Source organism: Monodelphis domestica, chromosome 2, assembly GCF_027887165.1.
Source record: "Monodelphis domestica isolate mMonDom1 chromosome 2, mMonDom1.pri, whole genome shotgun sequence".
NCBI lineage: Eukaryota > Metazoa > Chordata > Mammalia > Didelphimorphia > Didelphidae > Monodelphis > Monodelphis domestica.
The window spans coordinates 497,554,149-497,567,040 of NC_077228.1; the positions used below are offsets into that span (position 1 = coordinate 497,554,149).

General features: G+C 43.0%; 1 protein-coding gene across 1 annotated transcript; it reads right to left on the reverse strand.

Moving 5' to 3' along the window:
• Window positions 1-1,035: 1,035 nt before the first annotated feature.
• On the reverse strand, window positions 1,036-6,078 carry LOC130456963 (trichohyalin-like). The gene has a single exon (XM_056814759.1). It carries the CDS (start codon window positions 6,076-6,078, stop codon window positions 1,036-1,038), a length of 5,043 nt encoding a protein of 1,680 aa, XP_056670737.1.
• Window positions 6,079-12,892: the final 6,814 nt, after the last annotated feature.

Genomic DNA, 12,892 nt, shown 5'->3' on the forward strand with positions numbered 1-12,892 from the left:
CTGGCACACAGCAAGTGATTAATAAATATGACCGTCTTCTCTACGATTGTTTGGAAGGATCACAGAATTAGAGCAGAAAGGGACCTGAGAAAGTCTTCTGGGATTTTAAGTCTTAGAGCTTGAAGAGAGCTTAGAGACTCCCCAGTCGAACTCGATTTTATAGTGAGAAAATGGATAGGTAAATGACATTTCTAAATGATTGAGTTGTGTACAGACAACACGCATCAGAAATTTGAACCCAGGTCTACTAGCTTAAGAGTTTGTATAATTTCCACCATGCTGTGTTTCTCCTTTCTCATTTAACACATGAAGAAATAGAGGTCAAATGACATAAAATGGCTTTTCTGAGTCAGCACAGGAAGTAAGCAGATCCAGGATTTTTTTCAAACCCTTCTTTACCTTCTATCTTAGAATTGATACTAGGCATTGGTTCCAAGGCAGAAGAATGGTAAGGGAAAGGCAATGGGGGTTAAGTGACTTGCCCAGGGTCATATAGCTAGGAAGTGTCTAACATCACATTTGAATCAGTGGATTTTCCATCTCTAGACTTGTCTCTCCAGCCACTGAGCCATCTAGGTGTCCCAAGAGCTTTAAACCCATTCTGGAGCCTGCCAAATACTTTACTTTATCTGTTTCTAATCTGAGAGCCCATGAGTTTGAATTTGGAATAAGAGGAAAAACATACTTCATAAGACAGTAGTTTTGAATGCTATTCATTTATTAATGATTTTCATACAAGCTTAGAATTTGACCAAGAAATGTCCTCCAGGTAAGCCTTGAGAGCTGTGATTCAATGATGTCGCATGTAGTCACAGGGCCATTGGAGATCTGACAGATCACTTGTTTTCTTCCTTCACCTTAAAGAATCCCTCTTTGAACCCCAGAAACCAAAAGGTGACAGATTCTGCTGATTATAAACTAGTACTGGCTACATATTTTCTCAAAGAAAAAGATCAGAACATACAGTCCTTTTAGTGTGGGGAATGGCAAAGCATATCCAATATCCGAAATACCTGTGGGAATGTGGGCACGATTTTAGAAGTCATCTTCAAAGAATGGAGAATCATCTGGGTTCCTGAGATTCTTCTGGAACTCATGGACTTTCTGGGTCCAGCCTAGAGAGTGGTGCTGGTGACCTGATTTCCAGACAAGACTGGGATTGAGACAGTAAGTCTCATCATTAGGATTTTCTTCCCAGTCTTGTTCTTTGTATTGATTTGGGTTGTCCTCTCTTTCTACCCACCCCTGAATTGAATAGTCTCCATCATTCCTTTCAACTGCTTCCCGTCTCCAATATTGCTCCTCATCAGGATAATAGCCATCTGATTGCCAATCATGAGAGTGATAATGGTCTTCAATACCAGACTCCCAGTCTCTTCTCTGCCTGCCATGTTGATCATCATCAAAGGCTGTGTGATATGCATTATTTTGTGTGCTTCCTTCATCTTTTTGTTCTGATGGATCAGGAATACAATAGCATAGCCAGTTGCCTTTTTGCTTCGTCAAAAAATACACATCACAATATATTGGACTACCCTTTGTCTCCACCAGTGATCCCTGGGTGTTGGGGTATCTATGCTCAGCAATCTGTGATGTCTGTTCCTGCTTTGGGGAATCCCAATGATTAGGTCCCTCATCTAGTTGTTCCTGATCATCATCATGAAATCTCTGAGACAAATCTCTCTGAGAATTTCTTTCATCATTGCTTAAAAAGTGTGTCTTATCACCTCCATTTTCAGAGCTCTGACACCTCCCATCCTTTCTCAGAGTTAGGGTTGGATTTCGCACATGATTTCTGATCCCATCCCTTGGTATGAGAATGTCTTCATTAGTACTAGGTTTCCTAACATCCTGAAACTTTGGTATTAGGACAGTGGGTCTTACCTGGAAACTGTCATTGACTTCTGTTCTAGGATTTTGGCTTCTTGCTTGGTGTCTTCTGTTGCTCAGGAATTCTGAAGTTTGTTGGTATTTCCCATCATCTTGGAGTTCTAGAGTCTGTTCTCTTCTATCATTTTGGATTTCTGGAGACAGAGGCCTAATTTGGTGTCTCCCATCATGTGAGATTTCTGGGGTCAAGTGCTCATGCTGACTTCGTCTATCATCTCTTGGAACTGAGGTCTGTTGTCTAAGTTGGCATCTCCCATCATCTCTTGGCATTGGTGTCTGCTGTCTCCTGTCATTCTGGATTTCTGGAGACTGAGGCCTAACCTGGTGTCTTCTATCATCTGAGACTTCTGGAGACTGCTCCCTATGTTGCCTTCTCCCATCATCCCTTGGTACTGGGATCTGCTGCCTTCTGTCATTCTGGATTTCTGGGGACAGAGGTCTCACCTGGCGTCTTCTATCATCTGAGATTTCTGAGATCTGCTGCCTATGTTGGCTCCTTCTTTCATCCCTTGGAACTGAAGGTTGCTCTTGAACTTGGTATCTCCCATCATCTCTTGGAACTGGAGTCTGCCGTCTCCTGTCATTCTCGATTTCTGGAGACTGAGGCCTAACCTGGCGTCTTCTATCATCTGAGACTTCTGGAGTCTGCTCCCTATGTTGCCTTCTCTCATCATCCCTTGGAACTGGGATCTGACGCCTTCTGTCATTCTGGATTTCTGGGGACTGAGGCTTAACCTGGCGTCTTCCGTCATTTGAGACTTCTGGAGTCTGCTCCCTATGTTGCCTTCTCTCATCATCCCTTGGAACTGGGATCTGCTGCCTTCTGTCATTCTGGATTTCTGGGGACAGAGGTCTCACCTGGCGTCTTCTATCATCTGAGATTTCTGAGATCTGCTGCCTATGTTGGCTCCTTCTTTCATCCCTTGGAACTGAAGGTTGCTCTTGAACTTGGTATCTCCCATCATCTCTTGGAACTGGGGTCTGCCGTCTCCTGTCATTCTCGATTTCTGGAGACTGAGGCCTAACCTGGCGTCTTCTATCATCTGAGACTTCTGGAGTCTGCTCCCTATGTTGCCTTCTCTCATCATCCCTTGGAACTGGGATCTGACGCCTTCTGTCATTCTGGATTTCTGGGGACAGAGGTCTCACCTGGCGTCTTCTATCATCTGAGATTTCTGAGATCTGCTGCCTATGTTGGCTCCTTCTTTCATCCCTTGGAACTGAAGGTTGCTCTTGAACTTGGTATCTCCCATCATCTCTTGGAACTGGGGTCTGCCGTCTCCTGTCATTCTCGATTTCTGGAGACTGAGGCCTAACCTGGCGTCTTCTATCATCTGAGACTTCTGGAGTCTGCTCCCTATGTTGCCTTCTCTCATCATCCCTTGGAACTGGGATCTGACGCCTTCTGTCATTCTGGATTTCTGGGGACTGAGGCTTAACCTGGCGTCTTCCGTCATTTGAGACTTCTGGAGTCTGCTCCCTATGTTGCCTTCTCTCATCATCCCTTGGAACTGGGATCTGCTGCCTTCTGTCATTCTGGATTTCTGGGGACAGAGGTCTCACCTGGCGTCTTCTATCATCTGAGATTTCTGAGATCTGCTGCCTATGTTGGCTCCTTCTTTCATCCCTTGGAACTGAAGGTTGCTCTTGAACTTGGTATCTCCCATCATCTCTTGGAACTGGGGTCTGCCGTCTCCTGTCATTCTCGATTTCTGGAGACTGAGGCCTAACCTGGCGTCTTCTATCATCTGAGACTTCTGGAGTCTGCTCCCTATGTTGCCTTCTCTCATCATCCCTTGGAACTGGGATCTGCTGCCTTCTGTCATTCTGGATTTCTGGGGACAGAGGTCTCACCTGGCGTCTTCTATCATCTGAGATTTCTGAGATCTGCTGCCTATGTTGGCTCCTTCTTTCATCCCTTGGAACTGAAGGTTGCTCTTGAACTTGGTATCTCCCATCATCTCTTGGAACTGGGGTCTGCCGTCTCCTGTCATTCTCGATTTCTGGAGACTGAGGCCTAACCTGGCGTCTTCCGTCATTTGAGACTTCTGGAGTCTGCTCCCTATGTTGCCTTCTCTCATCATCCCTTGGAACTGGGATCTGCTGCCTTCTGTCAATCTGGATTTCTGGGGACAGAGGTCTCACCTGGCGTCTTCTATCATCTGAGATTTCTGAGATCTGCTGCCTATGTTGGCTCCTTCTTTCATCCCTTGGAACTGAAGGTTGCTCTTGAACTTGGTATCTCCCATCATCTCTTGGAACTGGGGTCTGCCGTCTCCTGTCATTCTCGATTTCTGGAGACTGAGGCCTAACCTGGCGTCTTCTATCATCTGAGACTTCTGGAGTCTGCTCCCTATGTTGCCTTCTCTCATCATCCCTTGGAACTGGGATCTGATGCCTTCTGTCAATCTGGATTTCTGGGGACAGAGGTCTCACCTGGCGTCTTCTATCATCTGAGATTTCTGAGATCTGCTGCCTATGTTGGCTCCTTCTTTCATCCCTGGGAACTGAAGGTTGCTCTTGAACTTGGTATCTCCCATCATCTCTTGGAACTGGGGTCTGCCGTCTCCTGTCATTCTCGATTTCTGGAGACTGAGGCCTAACCTGGCGTCTTCTATCATCTGAGACTTCTGGAGACTGCTCCCTATGTTGCCTTCTCTCATCATCCCTTGGAACTGGGATCTGCTGCCTTCTGTCATTCTGGATTTCTGGGGACAAAGGTCTCACCTGGCGTCTTCTATCATCTGAGATTTCTGAGATCTGCTGCCTATGTTGGCTCCTTCTTTCATCCCTTGGAACTGAAGGTTGCTCTTGAACTTGGTATTTCCCATCATCCCTTGGAACTGGGATCTGCTGTCTTCTGTCATTCTCGATTTCTGGGGACAGAGGTCTCACCTGGTGTCTTCTATCATCTGAGATTTCTGAGATCTGCTGCCTATGTTGGCTCCTTCTTTCATCCCTTGGAACTGGGATCTGCTGTCTTCTTTCATTCTGGATTTCTGGGGACAGAGGTCCAACCTGGCATCTTCTATCATCTGAGATTTCTGAGATCTGCTCCCTATGTTGCCTTCTCTCATCATCCCTTGGAACTGGGGTCTGCTGTCTCCTGTCATTCTGGATTTCTGGGGACTGAGGCTTAACCTGGCGTCTTCTGTCATCTGAGACTTCTGGAGTATGCTCCCTATGTTGCCTTCTGCCATCATCCCTTGGTACTGGGATCTGCTGTCTTCTGTCATTTTGGATTTCTGGGGACTGAGGTCTAACCTGACATCTTCTATCATCTGAGTCTTCTGGAGTCTGCTCCCTATGTTGCCTTCTCCCATCATCCCTTCGTATTGGGACCTGCTGTCTCCTGTCATTCTCGATTTCTGGGGACTGAGGCCTAACCTGGTGTCTTCTGTCATCTGAGACTTCTGGAGTCTGCTCCCTATGTTGCCTTCTCCCATAATCCCTTGGAACTGGGGTCTGCTGCCTTCTGTCATTCTGGATTTCTGGGGACAGAGGTCCAACCTGGCGTCTTCTATCATCTGAGACTTCTGGAGTCTGCTCCCTATGTTGCCTTCTGCCATCATCCCTTGGTACTGGGATCTGCTGTCTTCTGTCATTCTGGATTTCTGGAGACTGAGGCCTAACTTGGCGTCTTCTGTCATCTGAGACTTCTGGAGTCTGTTCCCTATGTTGCCTTCTCCCCATCATCCCTTGGAACTGGGGTCTGCTGTCTCCTGTCATTCTGGATTTCTGGAGACTGAGGCCTAACCTGGCGTCTTCTATCATCTGAGACTTCTGGAGTCTGCTCCCTATGTTGCCTTCTGCCATCATCCCTTGGTACTGGGATCTGCTGTCTTCTGTCATTCTGGATTTCTGGAGACTGAGGCCTAACTTGGCGTCTTCTGTCATCTGAGACTTCTGGAGTCTGTTCCCTATGTTGCCTTCTCCCATCATCCCTTGGTACTGGGATCTGCTGTCTTCTGTCATTCTGGATTTCTGGATACTGAGGCCTAACCTGGCGTCTTCTATCATCTGAGACATCTGGAGTCTGCTCCCTATGTTGCCTTCTGCCATCATCCCTTGGTCCTGGGATCTGCTGTCTTCTGTCATTCTGGATTTCTGGGGACTGAGGCCCAACTTGACATCTTCCATCAGGTGGGATATCTGGGATCTGCTGCCTACCATTCCTTTTTCTATCATCTCTTGGTGCTGTTATCTGTTCTCTCTCTTGTAGTCTTTCACCATCCCATACATCTGATGTTTGTTGACTATCTTGTTTATTATTTCATTTTCAGGTACTTGAATCTGCTGACTATTTTGGATGCTTCTCTCATCCCTTGGCACTTGGGTCTGTTGTCTCCCCTGCTGCCTCTTATCACTCCAAGGATCTGGTGTCTGCTGTCTAACTTGGGGTCTATCATCATCTCTTAGTGCTTTGATCTGTTCTTTCATTTGGTCCTGCGAATCATCTTGGGGTTCTGAGGTTTGCTCTCTAAATTGCTGTCTCTCATCATCCCTTGATGCTGGGATCTGATATCTAACTTTTGTTTTCTCATCATTCCTTGAAGTTGGTAGTTGGTCTCTGACTTGGGCTCTCGCCTCTTCTTTTTCTGATACAGATTGATCTCTTACATATTGTCTATCATTAGCTCTTAATGTTGGTTGTTGCTTGTTCACATAATATTTCCTCTTATGACTGGGTAACTGATTTTGAACCTTTTCTTGGAATCTTTTATCATTTCTTGCTTCTGATTCTTCATCACTGTCATAAAATTCTGGAACATACCTTGGGTATGCTGTTTGATTTCTTACTTGGGATCTTCCATCATCTCTCAGCACTTGAGTTTGCACCTTTATCTGATTTCTTCTTTTCTCTAAAGCTCCTGGGATTTGGCCACTCATCTGATATCTCCTATCATACCTTACTTCTTTGGACTTTTCTCTCACTGTGTACCTTTCCTCATCCCTTGGACTTGGAATTTCATCTCTCAGTTGAAGTCTCTCATCATCTCCTTGTGCTGGGAACTGCTCTCTATCATGGTACATCCTACCATTCATTTGTGTTGGGACTTCTTCTATGACGTTGGGTCTCCTATTATCACTTGGCATTGGTATAGTTTCTATAAAATGCCTTTTCCCACTCTCCCTTTGTTCTGGTGTCTGCTCTTTAACTTCATCTCTCTCATCATCTCTTGAAAACCGATCTCTGACATTGTATTTCCCACCATCTTCATTAACTGGGTCCTTTCTCTCATTATTTCTAAATGTTGATGTCTCACCTCCAATGTGGTGACCTTCACTGGTCCTTGTTGCTGTGTTCTCATCTCTTATATGGATCCTTGTTTCTTCACTGGATTCTTTTTGACCAGCTGTTACTCTGCACTGTGCAGCATTCTGTGGGGTTTGGGGTTGGTTGTTCTCATCATCTCTGTGATTATCTGTTGTTGCTGGGAGTTCATTGCTTCCCAGTGGTATATCTTCTGTTCTTCCTTTTTGTGGCTCTTGTGTTTCATATCTTCTTCCCCCTTCCAGTAGGCCTGGGCAGAGCAGAGGTTGAATGCATGCATAACAAGCTTTCACTACACTGAAGACTAGAAAAACAAATTCACTGAAGTCGACTGTGCCATCACCATCCTTATCCAGGAGTTGGAGGATTTTATCAGTTGTCTCTGAATGACCAGGTTTCTGCAAAAAAAAAAAGGAAAAAAGGAAAATAGTTTGATAACTATGCACCATTTCACCATTTTATATGTTTTCTGTCATTTAGTGTGCTTATCAAGAGCTGTTTTGCCTTTTATTTATTTATGTTTTGGTCATCTGGAATGGTGATTGCACCAGTACAGGAAGCTCTTCTTGTGAAATTTCCCACCAATTCAGATCATCAACTCTTGATCTAACAGTTCCCCAAGAGCACTAAAAGGTTAAGCAACTTACACTGATAGTATGTACCAGAGGAATGACTTGAGATCAGATCTTTCTGACTTAAAAGTTGGTCTTATATCTATTATGTCACATTGCCTGAGACCTTTGACATGGAGTCTTGTATTAGTCTATATTTTCAATGTATAACCTGGTCCTTCCCTACCTTTCCAGTCTTCTTATGCCTTATTCACCTCTATTTACTCTGTAATCTAGTGACACTTTTTTGTTGTTTCTTGAAAAAAGACCCTCTGTCTCTCAGCTCCATATCTTCCCTCCCTCCCTTCTTCTTCTCTCTCTCCCTTTCTTTCTTTTTCTCCCTTTCTTTCTTTTCCTTCCTTCCTTCCTTCCTTCCTTCCTTCCTTCCTTCCTTCCTTCCTTCCTTCCTTCCTTCCTTCCTTCCTTCCTTCCTTCCTTCCTTCCTTCCTTCCTTCCTTCCTTCCTTCCTTCCTTCCTTCCTTCCTTCCTCCCTCCCTCCCTCCCTCCATCCCTCCCTCCCTCCCTCTCCCTCTCTCCCTCTCTCTCTCTCTCTCTCTCTCTCTCTCTCTCTCTTCTCTCTCTCTCTCTCTTTCTTCTCTCTCTTTCTCTCTTTCTCTCTTTCTTTCTTTCTTTCTTTCTTTCTTTCTTTCTTTCTTTCTTTCTTTCTTTTCTTTCTTTCTTTCTTTCTTTCTTTCTTTCTTTCTTTCTTTCTTTCTTTCTTTCTTTCTTTCTTTCTTTCTTTCTTTCTTTCTTTCTTTCTTTCTTTCTTTCTTTCTTTCTTTTTTCCTTCACCTTCCATCTTAGAATCAATACTATGTATTTGTTCTAAGACAGAAGAGTGGTAAAGGTTAGGCAATGAGGGGTTAAGTGACTTGTGAAAACAGCTAGGAAGTATCTGAGGTCATATTTGAACTCAGGACATCCAGTTTTCAGGTCTGGCTCTCTATCCAACTGAGCTACCTAGCTGCCAACTCTAGGCATTTTCTCTGACTGTTTATATGCCTAGAATGTTCTCCCTTCTCATCCTCCTCTCTGCTTCCTGGCTTCCTTCAAGTCTTAAAGACTCATCTTCTGAGAGATGTCTTTCTCAGTCTTCCTTGATTTTAGTGCCTTCCTTTCAAGACTACCCCAACTTATACTGTATACAACTGATTTGTACATGGTATACAACTGATTTGTACATGGTTGTTTGCATGCTGTCTCCACCACTAGACTGAACAGAAGGTTTTTTTTTCCTTTTTTTGAACTTCCTGCATTATTGGTGCATCACACAGTAAGTATGTAATAAATGCTATTGACATGCTGTATCTGTTTTCCTTCCATGTCCTTGGCTAATAAAATGCATATTAAAAAGGAGTGAAACAATGTTGGAAACTTTTACCACTGATGTCTAAAAGGTAAAAACAAATAACATGCCAGAAATGAACCCAGAGAGTCAGTTAGAGAATTCCCAGGGCAGGGAACACTGGACCTTTTTACCTGAAGGGCTTCTCCAAATTCCTGTTGCAGGAGCTGTTTCAATTCTTGTTTGCTTAGTCTCTGGCATCCTCCATCTGTCCACGCATTTTTGTAGAAAACATCAATAACAGTAATGATGCCTTTGAGGAGCTGAGGCATATTTTTGTCTTCCTACTGAGACTGTACCTGAAGTGAAAAATAGAAAAAGATGTACTTTGAGTGCATCTCTTTTATTTTGTTTCTCCCCGTCTTCCAGAGACAGGTGACCGCTGATAGACACGTTCTCTTTCGTAGGACAGGAATCTAGCTGACATTTAATATGAAAGGAGAACCTTTTCAAATGCTTTACCTTACAGTAAAACCAAGACAAAGCTCTAGAAAGGCATTGCTGGTTAGGCCATCGTGGATGTCTTCCAAAAGTTCACTGACCTGGGATGAATGTTAGAAAGTCTTTCCTCTTGTATGTAAGGATTGGAGATGCTCCTTCACCCACAATATACATACAGATGTACCAAGGACCTTTGGCATTGCCATGCATGAAACATCATCTGATAGGAATGAATCACTTACATTTCTAAAGATTCTTTTAAGGAGTATGATAGAAAGGTGTTCTGATAGACATTTATATTCTAAAAAATGTCTCTAGTTTTGCAATGAGAGGACCTGACTTTGACGCCCATCTCTGACATTTATCACCTTTGAGTTGTATATTTAGAATTTGCTCCCCAGAACTCTAAATCCCAGCTTCCCATGTTCCCTCTCACTTTATGTGTTAACGTAGGGAGGATATAAATTTTGTTCAGCTCTACTCCTGGTTCCCTTCTCCCCTGATCTCAGTTTGTGGAGGTGGGGTGAGTCCCAGGCAGGAGAATTTTTCTACAATATTGCAGTTTCTAAGGGGAAATTACCATGGAGTGCTTAGGCAAGTCATTTAACCTTCTTGGGGCTCATTTTCCCTATCTATAAAATGGAGTGATTAGTTGATCTACAAGGTCCCTCCTAGCTCTAGAATTATGACCTATAATGCTAGATTTAGAGTCTAACCCCTTTCTATAATCTCTATTTGGAAGGGACCTTTGAGGCCATCTAGTGCATTCTCCCCATTTTAGAGACAAGGAACCAAGGCCCAGTGAGGTTAAATATCCTCATGACCTTTTGTACAGTGCTTGGCAAACTGTAAAGCATTATTTAAATCTACATTGCCATCACTACCAGTCCTCAAACTCTCTTCCTTCTTTCTCAGATTAATCAAACCCTGATTTTCCACTGAAAAAGTAAATTCCTTCAAATCCTTTCCAATAGACAACAAAGGTTATATTACTCCTGTTCCCTCTCCCCAACTCGTAGAACCAAGAAGAGAGGTTGACATACTTATAGACATATAAATTCATGGAAATCTGGGGCTGGAAGGGACTTCTGACAATATGTAGGAAATAATCTTATTTTATAAATTTAGAAAATCAAGTCTAGAGAGAAAGACAAAGTAGGTAGAAGAGGAGTGGCAAGAGTAATGGATTTGACCTCAGAGGCTCTGAGTTTGAATCTTGCCTCTACTAATGAACATTCATCTGACCTTGGGCAAGTCACTAAATTTTCTCTTAGCCTCAGATTCCAAATCCATAAAATATAAGGGCTAAAGAATATGAGAATTGGGACTTCATAATCTATCTTGTACCATCCTTGCTCAACATACATCCTCATTATGCCATAAAAAAAAAAAAATATATATATATATATATATATATGGGCTAAATTAACTGACTTCTAAGGCTTCTTCCAATCTATGATCCTATGACTAAAAATTCACATCACAAATTAGTGACAGGGCTATTAGACCTGAACCCAGGTCTATTGCATCTCATGTAACCTAGATGATCCTAGATTTGGACCATGGCAGAACCACAAAATCTAAGAATGTAAAGGTATCTCAGCTGTCTAAGGATCTAGCCTTACCATTTTAGGAATGAGGGAAACGAGAGCTTTGAGGAGCTTGCCTAAGGTCAAACAGCCACTTCATAGTATAATGCCCTATGAAGCAAAGTAATCTACAAATCCGACACACGCAAAAATTTCTTTCATCATTAGTGGTTATATAGATGGAGGCAAAGTATCTCTGTAAAATAATGGGAATAGTTCAGTTCAGTAACATCTGTGGTCACAGAAACCAAAGCTGTGACTCAGTCGAACGGTGCTTGGAATATGATGGTATAACTTGGAATTGATTCAACCACTAGAAATTATTCTTTCTTCTCCAAGTGTTTGGTGACAGCAAGGAAAAGGAAAAGACCAGAAGAATTGAATGGGGGGTGGTGGTGGGGAGCAGTGAGCTGTCAGGAGCACCCAGAGGGAAAAGAAAGAAGACACCATATTTTCTAACTGAAAGTCACTTATTCCCGACTCAGGAAAAACAAAACAAACTTCTAGGTAACAATCTTTTAGAAATAATCCCTTTACCCACTCAAGGTCTCAGTTTCTCTGTTAAAGCTAATTGGACTTCTTAGTACAGGTGAAACTTTGTATGGTTAGGAAAACAGGAAGTTCAAAGAGAAACATTCACCACATCCTTAGTGCCCACAAAATGCCACCAGAAAGAAAACGATTGAATGACATAATAGAAGGTTTTCTTCCATTTAGACTTACCTTGGTCAGCAAGAGAAATGGTAGACTGTGCCTGGAGAGCACGTGGAATACTGGGGTTGTGCCTTCTTACTCTTATATAGGGGTTTTAATTGCACCCTTTAACCATAACTCTTGTGTGGACAACACCCTTTATGGAAAATGGGACTGATTCATTACTAACCAAACCCCATTCCACTTGTTTCTTCCCCAACGGGTTGTTTAACTCAGCATTTCCTTGACTAGCTTGCCAGGTCTGCATTAAATTTGCAGCTGTGGTCTTACTATCTTGGCATTAGCTCTATCTCCAATTCATTGCATGGTGACCTTAAGATTAAAGATTCAGAACTGGGAGGGATCTTAGAGGTTGTGGGGTCCAAACCCTCATTTTGCAGATGAGGAAACTGAGACCTTGAGAGGGCAAAGGGATTGTACAAGGTAAAAAAGGCAGTGTGTTAAAATGCAATCCATTCTGGAAAGAGATCCTGTAAAATGCAAGAGGGGAATCACTGTGTCACAAAATGTTAATGCTAAAGAGGCCATCTCTTCCAGCCCATTCAACTGAGGAAACTGAGGCTCAATGAATGATTTATTTTCATGTTGTCGCCACCATTAAATATAAGCTCTTTGGGGGCAAGGACTGTGTTTTTGTCTTTCTCTGTATCTCCAGTGCTTAGCACAGAACCTGACATATAGTAAGCACTTAATAAATGTTTGTTGATAGATTGTCTTTCCCTAGGTTACACAGCTACTTAATGGTAGAGTCAGTGTTTGAATCCAGCCCTTCTGTTCCAGAGGCTAACAGTATTTTGAAGCCAGCTCTCAATGGATATCAGCCATAAAAGGAGTCTATTTTACATATTATAATGGGCATAACTTAATTGATTTATATGAGACTGAAGTAGTCAAATATAGGAAATGAAGTGATTGAATTTAACAAAGAACTAATGTGACAGAATTTTGGCATGAGCCCTCTTCTTTACCCCCTCTGTCCCATCCATTACCAGGTCCTTTTGATCCTATCTCCATGACTTCTTTTACT

Coding starts and splice junctions, on each gene's coding strand:
- LOC130456963 (XM_056814759.1), bottom strand. CDS start 6,078: ATGATAGAAAAAGGAATGGTAGGCAGCAGATCCCAGATATCCCACCTG.